General features: G+C 36.9%; 1 protein-coding gene across 1 annotated transcript in view; it reads left to right on the top strand.

The window, feature by feature from the left end:
* The first annotated feature begins 2625 nt into the window (after window positions 1–2625).
* RNF180 (ring finger protein 180) overlaps window positions 2626–26036 on the top strand; it is a 68442-nt gene continuing 45031 nt past the window's right edge. The window contains exons 1-3 of the mRNA XM_086629819.1: window positions 2626–2727; window positions 4969–5064; window positions 8760–9704. Coding sequence (XP_086485945.1) covers window positions 2626–2727; window positions 4969–5064; window positions 8760–9704 — 1143 coding nt within the window. The remainder of the gene's footprint in view (window positions 2728–4968; window positions 5065–8759; window positions 9705–26036) is intronic.

Here is a 26036-nt window from a genome sequence, read left to right on the forward strand (position 1 = left end):
AATAAAAATTAATGCTTATGTGACAGATCAGAAATGTTTCATTGGCTGTGTTCTAGCATGATATGTGTAGAAACCTCTGCAATGTGTTAGTGTGCGTTTATAGTGTGTGCCAGTTGTGATAGGACAAGGGGTAATGGTTTTAAAATAGAGGGAGGTAGATTCAGGTTGGATATTAGGAAAAAATTTTTTACCATGAGAGTTGTAGAACACTGGAACAGGTTGCCCAGAGAGGTGGTGGATGCTCCATCCCTGGAGACGTTCAAGGCCCGGTTGGATGAGGCCCTGAGCAACCTGATCTAGTTGGAGATATCCCTGTTCCTTGCAGGGGGGTTGGACTAGATGACCTTTGAAGGTCCCTTCCAGCCCTAACGATTCTATGATTCTATGATTCTATAGAGTTTCTTTTGTCCTCTTAAGAGCTGCAAAGGGCACATACATACAGAATTTTAATAGACCTACAGGAATTTTCCCTTTTAAATTCCGCTAGGCTGGAAGAACACTGTAATACAGTCTTAAAAAGTATTTGCGCTTAAAGGTGATTTTCTCCATGTAGTTCACTATCAGCATTCTTGGTTACACAAAATACAACCTGTGCTGTGTGGGTTATCACATATATAAGTATACATTCATTTCTTTCATGTACATGTGTTTTTAAATGAAAAGTATGTGTAGAACTAAGTAGACACTTCTAAAATGTATAAATAATAAAAAAAAAAGGTTTTATTTTGCAGTAAAACAGTGCTTGCTTGCTAGATACTGTTCAGGTGAGGGGGATGTTTACATCCCTTCAAATGCCAGTGATCCTTAGGCAGCCTTTGTTTGCATGACTTAGATGCAGCAAGTGCAGGTATCTGTCAGTCCTTTATCTGTTGGTTCAAAAGTCTATCACCAATTGTTTTATACCCCGCTCCAGTAAGCATCATCAGCCTCAAATAAAGCAGCTGTTCACCAGATAGCAAAACAGCTTTTTCTGTAACAATTAGCATAAGTGAAACAGAATGTACACAGAGATTTAAATATATACCATTTGAATACACAGATACAGCATATAAGATGTGCAAGATGTGTATCACTAACTGTAGTGGGTTTCAAGAATGCATTTTGGTAAGTGGGGATGTGGCTGTACCTGAAAAGTATGCCTAAGCTAACCTTATGCAAAAAGTCTTTCAGTCTTTACTGGTTGGTTGTAGATTGGAGGTTCTCACTGAGCTATTGTAAGATTAAATTCATTCTAGAAGTGTGTTATGCAATTGTGAAGAATAAATTAATTAGAACAGCTTTAAGGTGTTTGAGTAATACAAACAAGTTCATGACTGGCAGTCATTCTTTCAACACTCTGTGAAGTCTAATGCTGCATTTGACACAGCAAAGTAGTACACACTGCTTGTAAAAATCTGGTGGATCTGGTTATTAAAAGCTGCATGTGCGCTTGAGCTAGGAGTCTAGTGTATGCACACGTTGTTTCTGTTCTTCCTTGTCAAACTATTTCAGACTCTTTACCTATGGAGAAAAAGTAGGAAATATGCTGGAAAATAATTAATAACCTCTGTGTGTGTGTTTCATAGTCTTTGATTAATTCGTAAAACAAGGCAGAAAACGGAAAGGTAGAAATGGAGAAAATGGGGAAAATGCAATACATATGGCTCAATAAGCCAAACTGCCCTTCAATTAGCCTATATTGAGCACCTCAGATTTTCTTTAGTTAGTGAAAACTAAATAAAAGTTAAGTTGCTGAAATAATTGCAAAATCAGATGTTTGGGTGGTGGAAGAACAGAGTTTCTTTTGATACTGGTTTTAAGTTTTATGCCCCAGCTTCCCTGTCAGAAAGCACTGTGGACTTCAGCACTGTGAGTAGGTATAACCCTAGCAGTGTGTAGATGTAAAAGATCTTGGTTTTTTTTCATGTAGCTAGTACAAGCTAGGGGGTAAAACCAGAAGAAGGTAGAATGAAGAGTTGGAGGACCTTCGGAGAAAACATGGTGAAAAGGGAAGGCTTTGGAAACAGATTGGGGAAGACCAGAGAGACATTAGAACACAGCAAGGCATAGGAAAGAGAAATAATTTGTCTTGTCCTTCAGGTTCTCTTAATTTAGGTCTCTGTTTCACAAACAGTTTGATTCAGGTCTGTGAAAAGCTTCTCCCACACAAAATAATTTAAGGGAGCAAGCCTCCAGGCGCACATTAAGAAAAGTCCTTGTCTTCTGTGATTTTACGTCAGTGTTCTTTTTGTCATGTGGCATTGCGTGTGCGTGTGTGTATTTAATTGTGCGTGTGTGTGTGTGTATTTAATGTGTAGGATAGCAATGAGTTATTTCTATGGATATACTCTGGGAAAACTGGAGTTCTTTTGCCTAAATATTGAGGAAGTTGTTTTATTTTTTTTATGATTTGTTTTGTTGTTGTTGCTTTCTATTTCTGTATGCAAACTGGAAATAAAAACAACTGTTTCACTTTACTATTTAAAATGTCTAGGTGGCATGTTATACAAGATCAAAGAATGTTTGTTTAGTCTCCTCTGTAGTGAAGAGGAGACCTCTGGGTTGCAAGAGAAAGGCAGGTGACTGAATTGTATGTTTTGTGGTCTTTACAGATAGACGTACAAAGCTGAAGAATCACAAGTTGAAATGAGTAACCAAGAGGCTGATGTTCTACGTTGCTGGAGATGTAGAAAATACATAGCAAATTCTGCTTGCCTTGCAAAATGTCATGGAAAAGAGCCATCCGAAGTAAGTGCAGCGTGTGGAGGGAGTTCGTAGCTTTTTCCAGTGCCATTGGTTTTAAATAAAGAAGTATTAGATGTGCCCTCACTTAGTAATTAATCTCCTGTGGAGAGAAGTACTAAAATATGGACAATTCCATAGAGAGTAATGTAAGTAGTAATGCTAGTGAAGCTGAGAAGGCAGTGATCACCTTTATGTTCTGCGACATTGAGGCTGGTATTTATGATACACTTGACTACTAGCTTGTGTAGAGTATATAGTGTTACCATTTTTCATATAAAAATGGTTTCTGTTTTTGACAATTTTAATGCAGTCTTTTTTTTTTTTAATATCTCTTAACAGAGAACTCTTTGTTTCTAAAGTGTCTTTTAAATACTGACACTAATTTCCACTGCGGTAGTCAACTGTGTGTCAAATATCCCTACATCAGAAACTTTTACTCTTCATTTTGAAAAAGTGGGGGATAGACTGTGCACAAAAGTTGTTCAAAAGATTAGCCTGCCCTGGAGGCGGGATTCCCTGCCAGGCTGAAATACCACTTAGTAGTTTACATCATCTTATTAAAATAAACAGAAAAATAATGATACATAATAAACAATGACAGAGTATTTCCTGCTGCTTTATAATGGCAGTTAGCAGTCGTAAAAGAGTCTTGTGAAATCTGCCAAGAAGATTGTGCTTACATCCTGGGATCTTGAATCAAAGTGAAAAAGCAAATAGAAGAGAAGGGGTTGATCTTTTTTATTTACGCACTAGAAATGCAGCAACATTCGTTTTTGCACTGGAGAAGGATATAACCAATAGAGGTAGAAACAAAGTTACGATATTTTAAGAACCTGATATAATTAGTATTATTAGTAAATCCCATTTTATTCATTCCACTTACAGAGCTTGAGGTTCTGGAATATTTTTCATGCTTTGTACTTGAGCAGTTTTTATTTTGTGCATAAAATTGAAACGTTTTTTGGGGTTTGTGTGGGGAAATTTCAACTCCTTTAATGAAAAAAATGTAGTGAAAAGAGTGAGGTATTTTTATCCACAAGCTTTTAATTGCTAGTGGAGGCCACCATCATTGTGCACAAGACTGAAGTAGCTCCTTCTCTAATTATGTAGATAGCAGATAAAAAATAGGTAATTTAACACTACTCCCTGAGACATTGGAAGGCAAGGATTCTACTGTGATGAGACAAATAGTGTATTCAGTATGTCAGCTTTCCCTGATGAATTTTAGGCATTCAGTCAAAGACATAGCTGAAATATGAGTAAAAGAGAAGAATCTTAGAACAAATCTTAAAACCAAATATTGAATTTATGAATGCAGTGTCAACACTTGAAGTCAGAATTCTATCCAAGTTGAAGTACAGGTACTCTCCACAGATAGGAGGAAGATGGTAGCATAGACATGGCACACGGATCTGTCTGTCTGCTGTCACTGGAGAATTTCTAAAAGCTTCTGTGTATAGCCCCGCTTTCCATTTTCAGCTTAATGAAATTTTTATTCCCCTAAGTTTCCTAATGTATTCATAAATTTTAACAACTGATTTTAAGACTTTAACACTCACCAGAGTTTCCTTATATTTTTATTCATCTTTATAACTTTACTGACATTCTAAACCATATTAAAGGATTTAATTACACTTGTATCACTTCTGTGCTAAAAGGTAGTTAGAGAATTGTTTTTATTTTAGTATGAGTTAGTGAAATGCTACAGGTTTTTAGATTTTGTTTTCTCTTCAGTTGGTCACATCATTGCAGTAAAAGCTCAAAAGTTGCCAACAGTCCCTGATTTCTCTGCTATTCTAATAAGCATTAGAAAATTAATTTAAAACTGTTTTGTGGCATAGCTGTGCAGTACTGACCACAGTCTCCATATAAACTAGAACTTAAATTTTCTTATCTTTACTAAAAAATTGTGTCAGCTGATAGTGCTTGTGAAACCAATTTCCGAATATACTTGGAAGATCAGCAATTGCATACTTTCTCTTCTTGTAAACAAACCAAAACCACCTCGCAACGCCTCCGTCTCCGCAGTGGAGTCTGTCTGATGTCCTTAGATTCAGAAATAGAGAATTATTGACAGCATCTACCTGATTTTTAGCTTAAAGAATGCACTAATATCTTCGAGTTTTATCACTTGTTAATAAAATATTTACTGAATTGGGGAAGCTGACTTATGGCTGTATTCAAACAAAAAGTTTACATGAATGTTGAATATCAGTATCAATACTATAATCATTTTTTTAACAGGCATCGCGACCTTCAGCTGCTGCTCAGGAGTCTTGCAACGTTTGGCATGTGAATGTAGAAGCCATTCCAGAGTGGGTGAAATGTGTCATTGAAAAGGTAGATCTTTTTTTTTTGCTTGCATCTTTATCATTCAAAATGTGAAATAAGTAAAGGGAACAAATTTCAAGGGTGCTTTTCTGCTAAGGTCCACATATATTACAGAGACCTTATAACTAAGGGAATTTTTCTCAGTAACTTCTATCATTACCATTTACAGAGGCTTTTTTCTCTCTTTTTTTTTTTTGCGTATGCATAAAACCAGAAGTGATAAATTCTGTTCCTGCCCATTTATAGATAAATGTATTTAAGTTTCTCTTACTAACTGTCATGGGCACCTCTGCATGTTTTGTCAATGCTTAAAATTACGTTAATTATCTAGACTTTGGGTTTTTATTTGTCTTGACCGTCATAACTTGCAGTACTAATCCATAAGCTGACAGTGACTGTCAGGAGCATGTTTCTCCATAAAACTGGACTGAGAGTTTGTTAAGAGATCAGTTGCTAGAATGTGATGTGATGTCTTTTGTATTTAAAGTGCTATTATGTCATGTGAATAGAGAGCAGCTACCTTCCTGAAAATTCAAAGGTCTGATGACAAGCCAGTGTCACTGCTTTTGAGCTTTAACTGCCTATTTGAAACTACAAACCATCTCATAACTTTGCTGTTGTACTGATTGCTTCAGTTGAGTATTTTCTTTATTTTATGTCTAGAAGTTACTGTTGTTGCATAGATATAATAAGCAGAAACAGTGCTTTTCTTTTGCCCTACAGTTTTTCTCTGATGAGTCTTTGATTTTGAGAGGCAAAGGATGTCTCCATTCCTTACTGCTTAGACTTCAGTGTCTGTTTTACTCTCTCGCAAGTAACTTCTGATCTAAGCAAATCTGCTCTGAAAATTATGCACAAAGAGAAAATTGTTATGACTGTAAAACTAAGCACTCAAAAATCAAGAAAATTTGCTTCATCTTCCTACATTGTTTTGCAATATGTTTTATTTTATTAAACATTAATTAAACTGTTTTCAAAATTAATTATCTCTTACAATTTCAGTAGTGCACGACAGAATACTGTAACTGTTTCAGAAACATTAATCTTAGAGGGGGGTGTGAAAATTAGGGGTGATGAGGTATTTCTCCACTTTACAGATTTGCCTAATCTTGAATGCCTGATGATAAGATTGAAGCTTTTTACAGTACTTTCTTTGCATGTTATATTATTTCAGTAAAATTGGATTCAGTGTTGATACTAACATTATTCTTTTCACCTTTATCTGTAAATAGCCAGCCTTCTGCATTCGAATGCCTAGAGGGTCGGGTTAGAGACCTGGGAAATAGAAAACCCATAGACTGCTTGGAAGAGGCTTAACGTAACTTGCTCCAGATTGAGTCTCTCAAGAGCAATGCTCCTCTGGTGGCAGAGACAGAGAATGCAGTTCTCTATGAACACCTTCAATGTCTTAGCGTTCCTTTTGCCCTTTAATGTCCTAGGAGCTCTCTCTTGCCTCGTTCTTTCCAGACTTCTCTGGAAAGATCCCATGGGTTAATGGATAAATGCGTGTTTTTTTTAAACAATTCTGACTTACTTCTGGATCCTCCTGGGCTCTGAATAATTTTGTGATCGTGTGTTATTTTCTCCTGTATGACTTCTGAATCAAAGACTAAATCATTTTACATAAGCACAAAGTCTATCTGCAGGCTGTAAAAACCCACTGCTTCCCAGCGAGTTCTTTTTTGCCATCTGTCCCTGTGCTTAACCGATCTCATTGGGTTTCATGCACACATTAGTGTATAGATAATCTTCAGTAATGATAAGTATCTAGCTAGTGCTGCTAGTGATCTTTATTGACCTGCCTTTTCTTTTCCCCATCACTCATCACTTGTTCTAGCTTCTTTGGATAACCTTTCCCAGTTTTTTCTCTTTATGCAGCCCATCATTTCATTTGCGTACGCTCGGCTCCTTTTCAAATCTTGCTGGTTTTCTCCCTACCACCTCCTCCACTCGTAGGTTGTTACTTCTTTTGCTGAGTCAATGCTTCCACGATCCGTTGCCAAACTCATGCTAAATCAATCCCCAACTCCCTGGTACTTGCACCTCATCTCCCAGTCTCTGTGCACATGGGACAGAGGGATGCCCTTTCTCTTCCCTACCATCTCTCGCATTTCCATTTTTACCAGGCCGCTACTCTTCTTCCCTAGCCTTCATGAATCACTCCTCCTCTCCGTTTGGAGATTCAGTTTCTATAGTGTCTGAGTGCCAGAGAGACTCACTAAAGGCACTAGAAAGTGGTTTTCCCTGAATTTTAGTGCCTAGCTCATGGCATCTGGGAAGTGAAGTGTGGGAGACTTACAGTAAATCTTGAACCAGCTTAATTCTCCTTTGAGAATAGCGTATGCACATGTCAGTCAGCCTTATAAACTGAGAGAGACTGTGCATGTTCAAGGATTTTTTGAGGATTTGAAAGCCTTTGGGCATATGTAAACTGAGATTTTTTTTTCTCTAAGTCAAAAACATGTCCAGATTTAAACAGATTCTCAGAACTGCAGTGAAAGGCACATCTTTGATACTTTGTGAGATTTTAACCCACAAGGCAGGAGTAAGTTTCTTAAAGAAGTGTTTCCGGAACTTTTTCTAGCGTTGCATGTGAAAAAATAACCTTTTTTCTGCACAAGTTGTTTTTTTTTTGAAACTCCAAAATTGGTTTTACTGAAACTTTCTGAAGCTTTCAATCAGACAATCATCAGTCATGGAATCATCTTCCCTAACTTTGAAACTCCAAAATTGGTTTTACTGAAACTTTCTGAAGCTTTCAATCAGACAATCATCAGTCATGGAATCATCTTCCCTAACTACCTTGAAAGACATTTGCAACTGAAAGCAACACTTTAACTAGAAGTGTTGGGCAGTTTCGGTATTCATGGCTCAACTGCACTTTAGGCACACTAGTGAGTAATGTGTGACTGGAGTTGATAATGTTGTTCTTCTGGGCTTTGATCCCACAAACACTTGCATAACTTTAATCCTCAAAAGTGATTATGCTGACAGATAAATACATCTACTGAAAATACTAATAGTTGTGGAAATACGTAGGAGTTTATAGATCTTTGATACATATTTTCTGTTGAAAAAGTGCCTTTAGAATTGAAATTAAATTAATAGAATTACAAATAATGAAAATAACTGTCTCCTTATGGATAGTATATTAAGGATTTGTCATTGTATCTGCACACAGATTATATTGTAGTACTACATACACCAAAATACAAGTACCATTCCAAGCTTTCGTGGGGTAAGCAAAGTAGAAAGCTATATTCTGTTTGTAAGAAATCTCTTTCCACTGTACTTAGTATGCAAGAAATGTATCAGCACTCAGAAGACTCAGCTGAGAAACTGTGCTTGCCAATTCCAGATTAACGTGGTAAATTGATTTCACTGCTTTAAAGGATCTAATGTTTTCGTTAGTATTGCAGCATTATTCTATCTGTGGACAAATTTTAAGTGTATTTCAAACCTCCGACATTTTGAAATGTATGTTCTAGTTTTCTTAGAATTAGTTAATCACTGCAGCAAGCCAGGTTTTGACTAGAACGTTATTTATGGTGGATTTTCTTTCTACTGTGAAGTCTCTTTTATTGTGTTGGAAAAACAAAAAGTAAACCCTTTTATTAAAGGAGAAAAGTAACTCTAGTAATCATTTCTTAATCGTTTATTTATAATGAATGTGTTGGGTTGTTTTTTTCTTTTCTTGTCAATAGGCACAGTGGACAATTGGAAAACTGCACTGTCCGTTTTGTGAGGCCTGCTTAGGGGGCTTTAACTTTGTTTGCAACACAAAATGTTCCTGCGGACAGCTAGCAAATATACATTTCTGCAAAAGTCGAACTGACTATCAGCCAGCTTTCGCTGTTAAATTGGCAAAATCATCAGGAAAACACTCACCTCTCCTTAAAATTCAGTCTGATTTCAGCAAGGATACCTGCCATGAAGTGGTAACTTTGGAAATCAAAAATCGAGGGCTTCCATACAAGGCCAGAAATAATAACAGTACTGGAAGATTAACAGAAGCACTTTGTCTAGAAGTAAGAGCTCCCAGATTTGAGATGAAAAGTAAAAAACTTCTCTTAAAGGCATTAAATCAGAAAAGAAATCTTTCTGCTTCCTGTCCTATGAATGATGCGTGCATTGTAGAACCTTTTCACAGAAGATCACGTAGTTTGGATTTAAATAGCAGAGAGAGACTTGTTTTGTCACATGTGTTGTATGAAACTTTTAGTATGGGAACAATTTACCATGGACAAAATGAAAATCCACCTGTTTACACACAAAGTGTCTTGCAGTTAGAATCCAATAGGGAAGATGGTAGTTCTTTTCAGGACCTATGTAGTTCCAGTGCTGACAGACTACAAAAAAGGTTTCCAGTTACTTCCTTTACCACATTACTACATAAAGAAACAGAAAGTGAGTGTGATTTTGAAGCTACTGGACAATCTTCTGGGAGTGCCATTGCTGATGGGTCACCTTTTGTGATGGACTTTTCTTCACCCACAAGTGCTGTAGAACAGGAACAATACACCACACCTGCTGGTCTTGTGCAGCCTGCGGGTATTTCCTCCAACCAAAAGCTGAGTAAGAGAGAAAGAAACAAGTTGAAAAGCTTGAGGAGAAAACAAAAAAGGCGAGAACGGTGGCTGCAGAAGCAAGTAGGTGTTTTATGCTACTTTTTTTTTGTAAAGTTTGCCTCGCTTTTATAAATCATTCCAACTTTTTTTTTTTTAATCCTGTCTCTTAATACTGGTTTAACGTGGTGCTGTCTAGAGTCAGATATCCTGCAAACAAGGATTTATGACCTCTTCCTGCGTGTAGCTTTTCTAATTCAACGTGATCAGCTTTTTTCTGTGTAAAATCAAACCTTGGTGGGTATATATAACTAGTTTCTTTTGGCCTTCTTATTGTTTTGTGATCTAATAAAAAATTTAAAGTAGGAAGAAACACAGTAAAATTTAATTAGTGTGATTAAAGGACAACTAAACATTCAAATCTTCTCAATGAGAAAACCTGGCATTTCAGAATTTCGTAACTTTTAAGTAATGGCATTTTAAGTTAACTTTACAGTAAAGAAAAAGTTGTTTGCGTTTATTATTTATTGTAATATTTTTCTTTGAATAAGGAATTGATTGTTGCTATTTAAAATATTAGTCTTTAGTAGGTAAATATTTCATCTACAGATCTAACAGAAATGTTACATACTCTTATCAATTATACAACCATGGTTTCCTTCTTCAAACAATCCAAAGCAGAACAGAATTAAAGACCATAGATGGTCATGTAATTTTTGGTGCGAGGGAGGGGAGAAAAAACAGGAATATATCTCAAAATGGATAACACAGTTTGTGTTTGCTCTGAAGTTCAGTAGAAAGACTGAAAGATATGTGTGCCTTTAAAAGAAAATTTCTCATCATAAAATTCCTGCTATAAAATACTGTGTGGCCAGCAAGAGCAAACATAGAAAGTCTCGTCAGAGGATTAGTATCCACTTGAGAAATCTCTCCCGCTTTGAGTAGGCTTGTCATTGTGAGAATCTTACAATATTCCATAGATAAAGTGTAGTGACATGTAAAGCTTATGTAAACCTTATTTCACAGATCTTTTTTTAATGTAATTGCTTTACATTTTATGGTAGTCATGTCTAATTTAATATTTATGCCTTATTGAGAAATACTAAACTGACTTGAATGTACTGTGCTTAGGTTAGATATTAAATTGTTTTCATTGCTTTGCATTTACTGCAATAGAATATATGAGACCAATAGTTCATGTATGGATTTTCTGTTGTTCCTTTGTACCAAAATGATTTTCACTCTTAATATTCTGATGTTCTTACACAGTTCCACTCTGCTCTGACACCAAGTGACTTCAACCTCTTTCCTACATACAGTAAACAGAGCCTTTTGAATATAGTACAGAATTGAAGCAGAATAGTGAATTCAGGATTGAGAGAGATACATAGAGGCTGTCTCTCTCAATTAAGTGTAAGAACCAGCCTGAAAATGTGATGGGTCTGGGACATACTATGAGACTTTCAGTATGGCATACGTATATTCTTTCATCTTTGGAAAGTTTTTTTGTTTGTTTAAAGAAAGATTTAAATCGGCGTTGTGACATTTTGAAAACTTATTGTGTCAAATGCTTCTCTGAAATTGAGAGTAAAGAACGTTTCCAAGATCTGGGTATCTTAATATTGAATACTTGTTTTCTAATAAGTCTAAAGAGTCTTAGATGTCCAAGTGCCTAAAATGGCTTTAAAAATTCCAGGCATTATTGTTTCTGTTAAATGCAGTGATGATCCAAAAGCACAGTATATATGGGAATTTGCACAGTCGTGTCATCTGCAGTCTCTCCAGCCACTTTAATCTTTGTTAGATATTACTTTCGAGAATAAAATGTTGTACAAATTTTCCAAATTTCTGGTAGCTGAGAAAAAAAAAAGTACTTTGAGGTCTTTTTCTTCTTAAACCTTGCTTAACCAATTCCTACATTACTTTGAAGTTTCATATAGCACATGATATATAGTTATTAAATCTAGTATGTCTAATCAGTAAGAATAGGGTTTACAAAGTACAAAAAAATAAAAATTATAATAATAAAAAATAAAAAATAAAAACAAAAAAAGTATGTGAAATTAATCATCTGGTTTTGAATAGTAGTTTTGAGGGGAAGATATTTTAGTTTTGCATTGATTTCTTTAACCTTGGTGAAAGTCTATAACTATGGCATGGGATATTTAACAGGCCTGCTTCTCAGACTCTGTGTCAAGCAGCACGTGTGGCTAGTGCAGCTGTGTTTCACACCACTATGGTATCTTGTCAGGAAAATACGGATCTAGAAAATCACATCCTCTGTATAGTCTGACATGTTGCAAAGAGAATGGCACCTCTGCCATGCACTCCTTCTCATGGCTGCTTCCCTCTCGTGTGCCAGTCTAGGTATCCTCCCTTTTCTTGCAAATTCCACTTGCTGTCCTTTTTTTTCAGTGTTCCGATACCCCTCCTTGTAATAATGTGCATGTTTTTGCAGTGGTACTTAACAATAGGAAGCTGATCTGCTGAACTTTGTAGTCATGATTTCCAGCATGCTTACGCATATCCTTAAGCAATCAGATAGTAAAACTTCACAAAGGGAAAAAAGCATAAACCTCTAAATGGATGGAGTGAGTTTTGATAAATGACAATGGGAAGTATTTAATTTAAGTGCTTTTTTAAGAAGTACTTCGGTGAAGCAGAAGCCTGATGCGAGGTGAATCTCTTTTAAGTTCTCTCTGTTAAAGGTACCGTGCATCTCATTTTTATATTTAATTAAAGCTTTTCTGGAGAGCAGTTCGAGAGAACAGACCTGAACAGACTTTGGAGTTTCTTTGTAAGTGCATAGGCTGCTTCTCTGAGTTTATTTGGTAATGTGGTAACATTATCCGTCAGACGTTTTTTCTGTTACGCAGTAAGCCAAAATGCGCCCATAAACGTTGTGCTGTGGCAGAACGCACTCTATTACTAAGCTGGAGTAAATAAACCTTGGATTGTAAAGAGGAGTGGTTCTGTGAGCTCCTGAGCTGCATGTGGCCCGGAGGCCGGGGCTAATGCAGGCTCTGTGGTGCGGGTGCAGATGGAGCCAGGCTGCTGACTGCACAGAGACCTGGGCTGCCTCTGCCTGCTCTGCAAGGGAAAGCTCCTCGTGCCTGCCAGGGGGGTTCCTGCATTTGGTGTGTGCCCATGTGCAAGCGTTTGTGTTCGTGGGGGATTTTTAGGTTTCTGGTATATTGTCAGGGGATGATGATAACTACTTAAGTCTAGGAATTGCCAGTATTAATAATGGTTCTTGTTATTGTTGCTATAGCTAAGAAGATGACTTCTGTTATAAATTCCATTTTGTGTATATCTCATTATATGTTTGCGTTGTTTGCTAATTTCTGAAGCTTGTAATGATTTTCTGACAGATCTCAGGCAGAAATACCATTTGTGGCTCCTCCAGTTTTATTTCATTTCGCTTCACAATCATTTTACATAGAGGAAGACTATGTAGCCAGCTTCAAAAATGCAGAATCCTGTTGGAAATGATCCTGCTCCATCAGAAAAAAATATTTTTTGGCCTTTTTGCTTCATATTATAACTTGACACATCACGAGTTCTTTTGTATCTCTTAAAACAGGAAAGTTTTGTCTTACAAAGGTGACTAGCGGTCAGTTTCCATTAACTGAGTTTACTTTTCATGCTCCCAATGTTAATCTGAAATCAGGACAGGGTGAGATACTGCATTGTTGATCCACACTGTCAAGTGCTGTTATCTTGCCCTAGATCCTTGAGTTTTCAAGTTCTTACTGATGTTCTCTAGCAGCTGACAGTCTTGTAGAGAAAGCACTAGGCTTCAAATATTTAACTTGTGACCATAGTTCACTTAATCTGTGCTTGTTTCTTTTACATGTGTACATTGGTTTGTAATTCTTTTTATTGCACTGTCATGTTTGTATTTAAACTGTAAATCCTTCAGGTGTCTCGTCATGTGTTTGTGTACTTGGATTTCAGTCACTCTTCCTATGATGATACTTAAAACAAGAATTACCCTCAGACTGCTTATGAATTCTTCAGCTGGGTGTTGGAGGGCTAAAAGCATTATTTAGGGTTGGTACCAAATTAAAACAGGAAGAGAAGGAGATGAATGAAATCACAGCTGGAGGAGGCAAGCAGTGACTAGAAAGTCTCAATTGTGGCCTTTGTTAGGGAAATACAAGGCCCTAGGGAAGTTGCTTAAAGTAAAGAAAGTGGAAACACAGGGGAAAGAGACAGTCCTAATCCCATACTCTGAGATCTGCACCAAAAGATAGTGGATTTAATATAAGGTAATACTCAGTTGAGTGACTGACTAGCTGTGACTCCCCAAAATTATGATTGGGGGATGCGGCAGTGGGAGAGCATTTTGACTCTGTGCAGTTCGTACTGTACCCGCATTAGCTTTCTCGTTTACTCCCTCAAGAGACTGTAAGAGAAATGAAGATCAAATATTAATATATACGTTTCCAGCTTGGGAAAGGTGGAAACTCTGATTTCAGTGTTCAAAACCACTCCTACTCTGGATGAGTTCTCAAAACAGAAGTTTTTAAATTCTGTACTTAACTGGTTGTACTTACTTTTAAAGCACGATAAACTTTGAGATAAAGAAGGCTGAAGTGCTTCTGTGTTAACATGCAGTTGCAGAGTTCACATTCCCTGGCCTGATACATCTATGATTTACTCTTTCTGGAATAGTAGTAATGAGCTGATGGTGCTATAGCATTAACGGTTCAAGAACCATTGAGCAGCCAGGCTGCAGGGTGTTACACTCACATCATGTTAACGGGCAAAGAAGAAACACACGCTGTGTACATCAAGCCAAGAATTCATTCTTCATGTAAGTAAAATCTTAACAGGGTGCTTTTTGTTAGTCCAGGTTTAATTATTAAAGAAAAGAGAAAGATTAATATTGAGTCTGTTACACACACTCACTTGTTCCTCCCAGTTCCTGTGGTTCTGCCCATGGCACTGCGCCTTGGGGTCTGCGGGCTAGCAGCAGACCTTGGGGTCTGGTGGGGTGGAGTGTCACCGCGGTTTAGCAGCATCTCAGTCCTTCGCTGGGAGTGATATGGTGATCATATTGATGGTTTCTTTTTCTTTACCCCAGAATCCACTTGAGGTCATTTTTATGTGTTGGGTGACACACTTTCATACCTTCGCGCTTTCTTCACTGTCTGCAGCTTCATGCTACATCCAGACTACCTTATATGGCACCCTTTATGTATGTAAGGTACAGTTTCTTTGTTCTGTTTGTTACCCCTAAAACCAATTCTGTTCTGTTTGTTACCCCTAAAACCAATTCTGTCCAGGCCCAAGTCTTCATTTCTTTAACAGACCCCTGGGAAGTTAAAGCTGCTGTGGTCTCCAGTGCCATCTCAGTGCCCCATCTCATGTGATCCCATGCCTGTACTCCTCTGTGTTGCATCCCGGGTCTCCCTTTCTCAAGGCGTCTTCTATCTTCATCAGGCCTGTATTTCTTTACACTACGTCATTATGTTGGAGTTGTAAATATCTCGTTCTACATGGAATAACGGCTGTCAGTGGTTGTACCACACAAAGATAACAAAAGTCAAACAAATTAGCCACAGACATCTGGTCAGTTATGGGAATTGCTGTCACAGCTAAACCAGGTGAAACCAAGCAGCAGGCAGGGCGAGGGAAGTTCAGCCAGAGCAGGCATGGACAGCCTCAGCCCTGAGGCATCGAGCATTCTGCACAAAGCTTCTGGCTGTTCTGGCAGCTGCAGTGCTGCGTTGTTACAAGTAAGCAGCAGTATCTTTTTTAACTAGCTGATCCAAGGAGGGGAAAAATTCGGGGCATGAGGAGCTTCTGAGCCAAAGCTTGTCTGTCTTTGCTTTTGCTTTGGTTGTAACCATTGCTCCTACATGGTTACTTTTGGAATTAGATTAATTCTGTCACTGATTATAAACTAAATTAACAAGGAGGTATAAAGAATGGTGGATTCATGCCCAAATGCCTGATCTACCTTTGTTAAATTGCAGTTGTGGTTTCTGTGGAAGTTGTATCTGAGGGAAATGGCACATGAAAGCTACTGGTTTCTGAGGTACATCTGGAGCTCCTGTTGCAATCCTTTAAACCCCTACACTTTAGACTTTAATTACTTTGAGCTGCAGTCTTTTCATGCTATTATTTGTGATTACAGCTTTTGAGGACGTTGTCTGATCTGACCTCTTCTACTCTTTGATATGTCTTTTACGCAAACCACTGGAATAAAATTTGCCAAGGATTTGTCAGGAAGAAACTCTGCATGCCTTCTGTCATGGATTGTATTGTAAATTATTTAACACTTCGCTTGTATGTTGGAAAGGAGGGAAAATTTCTCAGGGACTACTGGATCAATGCAACGTATCAGGATTGTCTCAGTGTATCTGCATATACTCTTAAATTTTTTTATGATCATCTTGAAGCTAGAATATATAGACTAGCATATAGTGTAGCTACACTGTCATAATATAGCTTTAATGAAAGCCAGAGTAGCTGACTGTGCTGTGAATATCTGCCTTCATTTAAGTGAAATATATATATGAATAAGCTGCTAGTCTATAAAATACTTTCAGAATATACAGGTACTATAGAATAACCTCAGCATAGCGGAAGTCCATGGGCTGTTGCTCATTAAATGCCTGTCTTACAAAGGGGGTCATCTGCTACTTCCTGGTGTCAGGCCACCTTTGGTAGTAAGTATGCTAAGAAGAGACAGTGGTTTTCACTGATCTTCCTGTGTTTTTCCAACATCTTTGGTAATGTGTAGTTTTTCTGAAGAGAGACACACAAAGACTCCAGATGCAGCCATCTCTGCCTGAAATACTAGTGTTGTACTGGTAGTGCTACAACCTGAGGAGTCAACAGCGGGGGTAGTGTGCCATGCCACCAGTAACATCCTGAGCCATCCTTGCAGTCATTGTATCTTGCTGGACAAAAGCAGCCCAGTGAAGCGAGTTACGTGTTTTAGTTTTTTGACTGTCTGAAAAAAAATGTGTTTTTTTTTTTAATAAGTAACGTACAGGTCATTGCTGCTGTTCCAAGGTTGTATTGATTACTATTCCGAGAAAATATTGGTGAACAGCCTAGAACTGTCAAAATACTGTATGATTTTCCTTATATAAACTGTAAGTATTAGAAACTATTATTTTAGTTTTTCTAGAATTCCACAGACAACTTAGATCATAACAATTTATGAGACTTGCTGTCCCTCAGCTAAGGAAGACAGTGACCTGTTCATGGAGGTGGGTTTCAATGGGATGCAGTTAGATGCATCCCCTAATTTCATCATGGATTCTTATTACACAGATAGAGTGAAGAGCAGACTAAACTGCAGTTACATAAGATGACTCATGGCAGATAAAATCAAAGTTCGACATGATATGAACAAGAATACAAAAGCCTTTTCATATTTATGAGATTTACTATGTATTACCAGATGGACCACATCAAATACACAATAAGGAGAAAGTTAAAGATGAGACTTTAAAGAAGAAAAGACTGTATTGTTATAAATTGTATAGAATTTTTTGCCCCAGGCCTGTAGTCCTTCACTTCTACAAATTGTTACTAAGAATTTGCGTTGTTTATATTTCTAATTGGTTTTCATAGTAGGAAACTCTCTGAATACATATAAACTGAGGCAAATTAAATGCTGCCTGCGTGAACATTTAAATAGAGTGCAGGCCTCAGTTCTTCAAATTAAAAAATAACTTTTTATCAGGAAAAAAGAAATTCCTAACATCTGGGAGATTTAAAGCTCCTTACCTTTTTTTTTAAAAAATAACTAATTCCTCATGCTTTGTAGTGGTCAATATATCTATGAAGGTTTCTTATCCATGACTCACCTTTACATTTTGTGATATTCAACCTCTAAGCTTTGTTTTTTTCCCCGATGTCTGCATTTGGGAGAAAATAATGCTATCTGAAAATATTTTTTTCTTTACATTTCTTCAAATATTTTAGATAAAACTGCAGGCAGTCACTGAGAAGTGACATCAGAAAGATGTCACACAAATGGAATAGAAAAGAGTAGATCTCATACAAACTTACTGTTTCTGAAGTTAATAAGCAATCAGTGATTCTAGTAGGAAATGAAAAAGTTAAAGTAGCAAATTGGTGAAATTAATTATTGTAAATAGTATTGAAAGATACTGAATAGATTTTGTATGATAGCTGCATTTCAGAATTAAATGTAAGGAAAGGTATCATCCATCTACTGTTACAGCTAAAGAAGTTGTCAGTCTTTTGAGCGTACAAAGTACAAGCTTTTACCAGTAAGTTAAGCAAAATGAAAGTTTCCTATCTTAGGGTCTAACACCCTTATGGCTGTAAAGCTGTGACAACATACATTTTTTAAAGCTAGCTGTTGCCAAGATTTTGTTTGGTACAGTGCTTTTTCTGCTATTATGTGCTTCCCTAATGCTTTATATCAACACCTAAATTAAAATGATTACACATCAGCAGAGGAAGGTTTCCTTTATAGATGGCTTACCTAAAAACATGCTTCACATTTACTACATGGAAAGCATGGGTTTTTTTCTTTTTCAGTTTTCTTTCAAGAGTATATCTGCTTTTTGTGAAGATGCTAGAAATCTGTCAGTCCCCATTATAAGTAATTTGCAATCAAGTTTCTAAATTAAAAGTATTTCACCTTTCATTTGAGCATTAGGAAGTCTGATATGTTATTTCTGAAGACTGGAGATCCACAAGAAAACATTTGAGCGTAGTGAACACAAAAAGAAACGTTCTGATTCAGTAATGATCTCACGTTTTTGAAAATGCCTTCACTCAGAAACATACATATTCCTCTTCATTAAGTAAGGCTTCCTCCCCGTAGTCTTCGTAAAAGAAATCCAACAATTTGACAAAAGATTAATCAAATTTTATTCTTTTGTAGCTCGAAAAATTGAAAAAATTTAAATGATCTTACTTTCATATTTTGTATATCATTTTCTTCTATGTACAGAATGAGGAGAGGTTGCACTACTTTTACTAATCAATATTGTATGATTAGTAAAATTATGTAGAATCAAATAAATATGCAATGTTATGAACACTTACTCAAAGAAATAAATCATTTGATGCTTCTCCCAACTTTTAATGACATTGTCTATTTCATTTATATTTTGTCCAATAGCTTTTAAAAGCCGTTTTAATTGTGATTTAAACTTTTTGCTAAAGTGCACTGCTAATACAGATTCTGTAGCATTTTGCAAATAATTAGCTGGCAGCGTGAGAACTAAAATGTGATATTAGATGAGGGAGACTGAGAGGAAGCAACTGGTGAAGAAAGATGATTCTCCTAATTCTTCCATAAATGCAAAAATTTTCATTCATGGTTTGGTAAAAGCCGTGTAGAAAATGAAGAAATATCCAACAAAAAAAAAAGGAGTACGAAAAAGCAATTCTATGGACTTTTTTTTAAAAAAAAGTAAAATTAGAAGATCTAAACAGATCTAATTTAGAGTATCTCAGCTTCCATTTGCAGATTAAAATTAGTGTGTCTCAGGAAAAGGAGAGCTAGAATTACAGTGCAACTCTAAAATGTACTTTACTGGAAAAACAAACTCTACCTGTGTTCTTAGTCTGCTATTATTCTTGTCATACTAGTTTTCATCCAAAGCTTTTGTATGTAACCATGCAAACACTGGTTAAGAAAATAAGTCGTAGAAAGCTATTTAATTCATAAGAGACAGAGCAAAAAGCATTCACTGGAATATGAAAAAGGGCTTGACTGCAGACATGGTGAAGGAAGAAAAGACATTAAATAGTGAAAGTAACCATGCAAGGTGGAGTGTTACATTCAGTGGGCTCGCTGAATTGGAAAGAGTAGATGATTTTGGAGCATTCTGACTGTTACACTTGGATATAGGAGAAGGTTTGTTGTAAAAAAGAAAAGGCATATATGATTAGAAATAAATATTACACCTGAGATTCTGGAAAAAGGTAAAAACTGGGTGCCAGTCATTTAAGTGCTCTAACATGGGAAGCTATACATGAACTTTGCAGTAGGAAAAAATGCCAGTCATAAATCAAAAACTTGTGGAAACCAAGCCCCATGGTAGCAGACCCACCAGCACTGGCAGATCCAGAAGCATCATGTCCTAGGTAGGACCTGCTGTTCTTCAGTCAGATTAATTTGCTTATATTCCTGAAGTCCGATGCATAGCAAATATGTTTAACTTATTATACCTGTTAAGATCACAGAGACTTAATCTTGCACCTTACAGAAGTGGATACTATTAAGTATATTCTTCCCTTTTAGCAGCAGAGTTGGCATATTTTCTATGGTTTAGAGAAATACTGTTTGTTTTATTGGCAACATTGGCAAAGTAAGATTCTAGAATAACAAAGTGAAGAATGTAGCATTGCATATGAGCAGTTGTATATGGTTTTTCTTATTTACATTTTTTGCAAGTGTTAAGTGGGTTCAGTGCTCAATCTGATTTGCTACAAAACAGGCAAGGTTGTATGAAAAGATACATAAAAAGATCGTTTGAAGATTAGATACAGGCAGACCTGGTAGTTCCTCTTGGCTGCATAATGACACAGCTTGTACTGTTAAGTAGTACTCCCCTTGAGGTTGGTCCAAAATCCAGACTGAAATGAGAATGTTATATATGTTACAGTAAAGAGGCATGCTGATTTTGGTATACTAGCAAACTAGAATTTGTTTTTTTGTATTAGAAAAAATGCTGAACAGAAAAAAATTTCTCCTGGATGATCAAATGTCTTCTACAGGGAACTACTAAACTGAAAAGCAGAACACCATTTTTGTAGTTGCTGTGGCAATATGTTTTTGTTTCCCTCTGCAGCACAGCACAACAGACCAATCTGGTTTCTGAAAGTAAGCTGTTTTAGGAGGATATAAATAATACATTAGAATTGCTACTAGATGAATCTTTCTAGATTGAAATCTGTTAATCTATGGAATATATTCGTATTTAGAATGGTATTAACCACTGTGTGGATGTCTGTCTTTTGGATTTCTTTTATTCTAAAAGTGTCCCAATTCCATTTAGCTTAAGTATAAATGTAGCTTTGACTAGTGCACTGAAACTGTTTTTATACAAATAGGTTAGCAGTACTGAATTTTGGAGACATATGCTGAAAAGTACAGTACGTGACCCACGACAGTGGGAACAGATTGTGATGAGGATCTCCTGGATTAACTGGATCCACTATTAGTAAAATATAATCTCGTTTTTTAATGGAGAGCTGTGGTAGGAGGTGGTTGCTCAGCCAGAGTGCTGAGATGGGCACGCAGTTGTTCCGCATGTTCTGTAGACTGAACTTCTGTAAAATCTGCTTTGGGGAATAGCAATGAAAGGTATTACTGAATTTTATGTCTCGCAGCACATTATACGAATTCTCTGTTTCACTTTATATGTACCACGATTTCATCACCTGCAGCTGCAAAGATATATTTTTCTCTTGTGTCTAACACAGATTTTGTTCAGCATTTTGCATCTCAACAAATCCAGTAACCTGGTTTGATGAGGTTCAGAGTATCTGTTTTTCTATCCCAATTTTCTCTACCTCGTCTTCTCCTGTTGGCAGCAGTTTGTTTCTTTTTGCGCTTCCGTACACTACACATGGTACCATATCAAAAGACTTTGGACCACTGCAGTTGCTTTTTTGGAGTCTCGTGTGTTTTCACATCATCCTATCTTCAATTTCTTATTTGCACTTTAAGACAAGTTTTTTTTCCTGCTTGTCTTCCATTATTCTGTCATTTTTCAGATACGATGTGCATGCTTTGTGGGAACAGACTCACTGTATTTGTGCATGTAGTATGCTTTTTGTCATCGTTTATTGCAGGTAGAGTTCAATTGTTCAAGTAATTCTTCATGAAAAGCAGGCAGAAAGTGAGATTTTGAGCACAGTGGATGAAAACAGTTCTTACACCTCAAAATGGATACTGTACCTTTTAGTGCCCTAAGTATTGAAATCTCTGCAAAAGGACTCCTCAACTATAAAACTATGGCCACAACATAGCTCGCACATCACCTCTGCTCCTTTGTGCCCCAGATGCTAGTTTATAAGGAATCCTTCGTGTGTGGAGAGGGAAGAGACCTGGCACAGACAGAGCTAGCTGGAAGTTAGCGGACAACTGTGAATCTTGAGTCCAAGAGTGAGTTCGCTTAGCCTAAGAAAGTAGAGGAAACAGAGGTTTTTTTTCTTCAGCTGTCTCTTGTCATGCTCCTGCTGTGTTGGATATGACTGCAGATAGAGGTGGAAGAAGATGAACAAAAGGTGGTGGAGGTGGAGTTCAAATGCATATACCTTTCCTGCTTCTACTGTGCTTTGTTTTGAAGCTGGACTATAAAGAGGAAAGGGGAGAGGCATGAAGCAGAGCAGGCTCTCCGGAGGCTAAGACTTCTCACATACACGCAAGTGAGCTTTAAGAATTAGAAAATAGAGACAAAGAGTGATGCCTGTCAACTCACCCATACATTTGGATGTTGAAGAAGGAGGCCAGGAACTTCTAGGGGAATGTGGAACATACAAAATGGAGAGCATCCTTTATTCACTTGGCTCTATATATCTGCTTTTAAGAAAGACGTAAGTTATGACATATTAGTAAAAAGCAAACTGCAGCCATTTCCATAGTTTATCAAGAGCATCCTCTGTATTTTCCTGTGATCTTAGGAATTTCTCTAAGGAAAGCTCCCTAGATTAGTGTAGAGCAATAATATTAAACTTTTTTGTGTTCATGAAATTTTTGTGTGTAGTGTCAAACTTATTCAGAAAAATCCGGTGCTTTCTCAAAATTTTGTTTCAACAAAAAATTGTACTGAAGTGCAGGCCAGTAGCTCACCTTTCCTGATTTAGAGCCTGTTGGTGCAAGATGCATCTTCTGCGCGGCATCTGGAAGCTCACTAGGAATTCAAGGTACCTGCTACTTTAGAGAATGGTCCTTTTGACAAGCTTGCTAACAAGCTGGATTTTTAGCACAAGACAGAGCAAAAGGTATGATACTTGTACTATCCTGAATCTTGTGCCTTCTGCAGGATTCCTACTAGTGACTTTGTTTGGGCTGCCTGAAGAATGCCAGCCTGTTGGAATGGTGGACTGGCACAGTGGATTTGTGACTGAACCAGAACTTTTCAGGAGTTACATTTTGCTTTTGCCAAGCATGAGCAACAGGAAAGGTGTATGACTCATCATGTCAGTGATATGCTATTGCAGCATGGTTTTATGAATGATTTTCTGGGCAATTTGCACAGTTCTTTGTTCAAAGTACCAGCATAGTCAGAACCACATGGCAGCGCCAAAATATGCCAGTATCTAATTATCTTTTTACTTTAAATGACAGTGTGAGTAGACAACGTAGGCAGTGGTTTCATGCTACAGTGGCTGAAAAAGAATCCCCATACAATTCTGTCCACAGCTATCTACTTCCCCTGTCTCATCTGACTCCACAGTTCCCCGATTCAGAGAGGAAAAAAAAGACAAAACCTAAATATTCTCCGTTGATTTTTCTGCCCCATCAGCTCATGCCGAGTTCAGTAGGTTGCTGCAGCCAGCGTAAGAGTATAGTTGGAACAGTGTGATTGGCAGTAAAGAAATGTTAGCTGATAGATCAGCTGAGCTATAACACAAAAACATGGCTCTATGCTTACTATTTTTGCTAATTATTAGTTTGTTTAATATTCTAACAGTCCTGCTGGAAAATATGGTCATATTAGGGTTTTGGTCGTTTGCAGTCATACTGTGTCCTATCAGCAAATTGTCTTCACTTGATGGATGTTTCTTATGATAACTATAACAATGTAATTATTCTCAGTGGAAATGTATGAGACTTTATCCAGAACTGATTTGCTGTGAATAGAATTGAGGGCTAGTGCATAATCACAGTGTATCGATACCCTGACTCTATAATGTGAATATAAAACTGATCCAGCTTTTATTTTCATAAATTGTTAAGATGGACATTTGTATCTGCTTTGGAGCTTTTGTAGCCTTACGTATTTAATGTGTTTAATAATCCATGCTTAAATCATGAATTATTCTAAGCTAGCATGTCCACTGATACAGTGCTTGGCAGTATAGTCAGGGAGTTTGTTTTCGGCTGTATAACATTCTTATACTGATATAGAAATTACTGGGTTTAGGGTTCTTTTTGAGAAAGACTACTTTTTCAGCAGCATAACCTGAAACATTATTCAAAAAATTCTGAACTCTGAAAGTAAATGTTCTTCTATGTGATAATGAAATCTTAAAATATTTGGGGGGGCTGGGATGGGGAGGACCAGTAGCATGGAAAGAAGCATATATTGATTCTTAATTAATTAAGATCAGCTGCAGTAACTAACCAGTAACTAACAAAGTACCATTTACGTGGGAGAATTTCTAAGATACATTAATACAAATATTTATTTGTTTCATTCTGAATAGGCAAATCTGAGACCCCAATTCCAGCTGTCTGTTCCACTTCTGTAATGAAAAGTAATTGACAGCCATCATTTTACAGAGCACTTCTTAGGCACTAAGAACAGCCTGCCCATCCAGTTACGTTCAACCCTCTTTCCACAAGGTACTGAGTGTATTCTTGGGTTAAAAAACGGGCTTGGTAACAAATAGCAAAAGTACAATGCAAACTATGTATCTGGTGATTCCAGTGTTTCCTAAGGAATTAACATGTCTAATTCTGTGGAGTACATCTTAATTTCCACCAGTAATGCAAGAAAATGAACAATTGCAGGAGCTAGTAATCGTGCCTGGTTGGCCTGTGTGCTGATAACATTGGATAACCAAAGTCTGCAGATGTGCCCTGAGGTCGAACTTAGTCCTCAGTTGATTCTAGGAAAGACAGATTTTCACTCTCATGTTTGGTTCCTTACTTTTGTGCTAAATTTAGCCTAAGTGGACATGGCAGTATACCATAAACATGGTTACAATTAACTACTCTTTACAGGTATTTTTAAAACTAGTCTGAAATTGCAGAAGTTACTATATTTTTATCATTTGATAGCAGAAAAAATGTCCAGCCATGTTTTAGAGAAGTTCAGTCAGTGGCATTTTAATTTTATCTCTGCAGAAAATATTTAATGCCATGTCAGAATTTCTGAAAACGAAAAATATGCTCTGAAAAAGAGAATGTGTTCTGGAAATACTAACATAGCTTTATCTATTGCACTGCCACATTAATAACAATTATATTACATAGTAGCATGCTGTATTCTTGTATTCTATCAAGCAATGAGAGTGTTTTTGCTGCCGTTGTTTTTTTCTTAGGAATAAAAGATTTCTGAAACATGATCCACTGCAGTAAGCACATTGTTGAATTAGCAAAAGGTATTCAGCAAACTTGCTTCAATGTTGCAGAGTTGCCATAGAGTATTGCTCTAGCAATAGTGACAAATTATAAAGATGCCAAATATGTGGATACCAACAATTACACAATTGAAAGTAAAAGGTTTGCTGGTATATTAAGGCTAATTCTTGTGCTTGATTCATTCTGTCCATAAGGAGAATTTGGTTTAGCTTAGCTTCATCATACTGCATTAGACATTCCTTCCAAAGCCTATAAAATTAATTTCATATTCTTTTTTCTGGTAGTGTTTTCGAAAAGACTGCTCTGTATCTGAACAACAGCCATCATCACAGATTATTTGTAGCCCACAAATTATATTAGTTGTTGAGGTACATAAGCTTGCTTATGCTGGTCACAAGTTGGAAGAAAGGACATTGCGTTCCAGAAGGACAGAAATGAAGTTAAATGTGTAAATCTACCGGTGTACAGCGTGCAGTCGCACTAAATACACAGTGATGGTGCCTAAGAGCGCAAGGACTGAAAGAGCTCCCCATAAAAACTGCTATAACATTTGTTTTAAATATTGCTAAATTCATACTAAACCATTTGGTTTGTAAGCAACATTTTGCTTAGTGTGTAGCTTTTCTGTAGAAGTGAGTTGTAGCATTTTCAATGAAAACTTTAGGAGGCTGAGTATCTTTATTTGTTTCAGAGAACTTCATAAATGTTAGATGCTTTTCAGTGTAGGTAAACTCAATAATCCCTGCCTCAAGGGCATGCAGTTTACTTTCGGTAGTGATTCAGTGGAAGAGAACAGCCAGCTAGAATGATGAAGATCAGCTGAAGCAAAGAATAAAAATTGGAGAAATAAAATTAAATGCTCAACATCGTCTTGTATACGAAGAAGCACATGACCAACTGAATTTAGTTAACAAAATTAGAAATAAATAGTATATTCTTTACTCACTGTGTCTGAAATAGGTGCTATGGAGACGAATGGTTAGACAGTTCAGGGAGGTTACAGTGGAGAAAAAGTATTTAGAGACTTGTGAGAGAAAAAAGTCATGCTGTGGTGAGACCGGAAACGCTGATAGACCAGCGGCTGTGAGATAAGATAGGTTCTGTATTCTAATTCAAATTTAATTTCCATCTGATGCAAAACTAAGCAT

Source organism: Tauraco erythrolophus, chromosome Z (genome assembly GCF_009769465.1).
Source record: "Tauraco erythrolophus isolate bTauEry1 chromosome Z, bTauEry1.pri, whole genome shotgun sequence".
NCBI lineage: Eukaryota > Metazoa > Chordata > Aves > Musophagiformes > Musophagidae > Tauraco > Tauraco erythrolophus.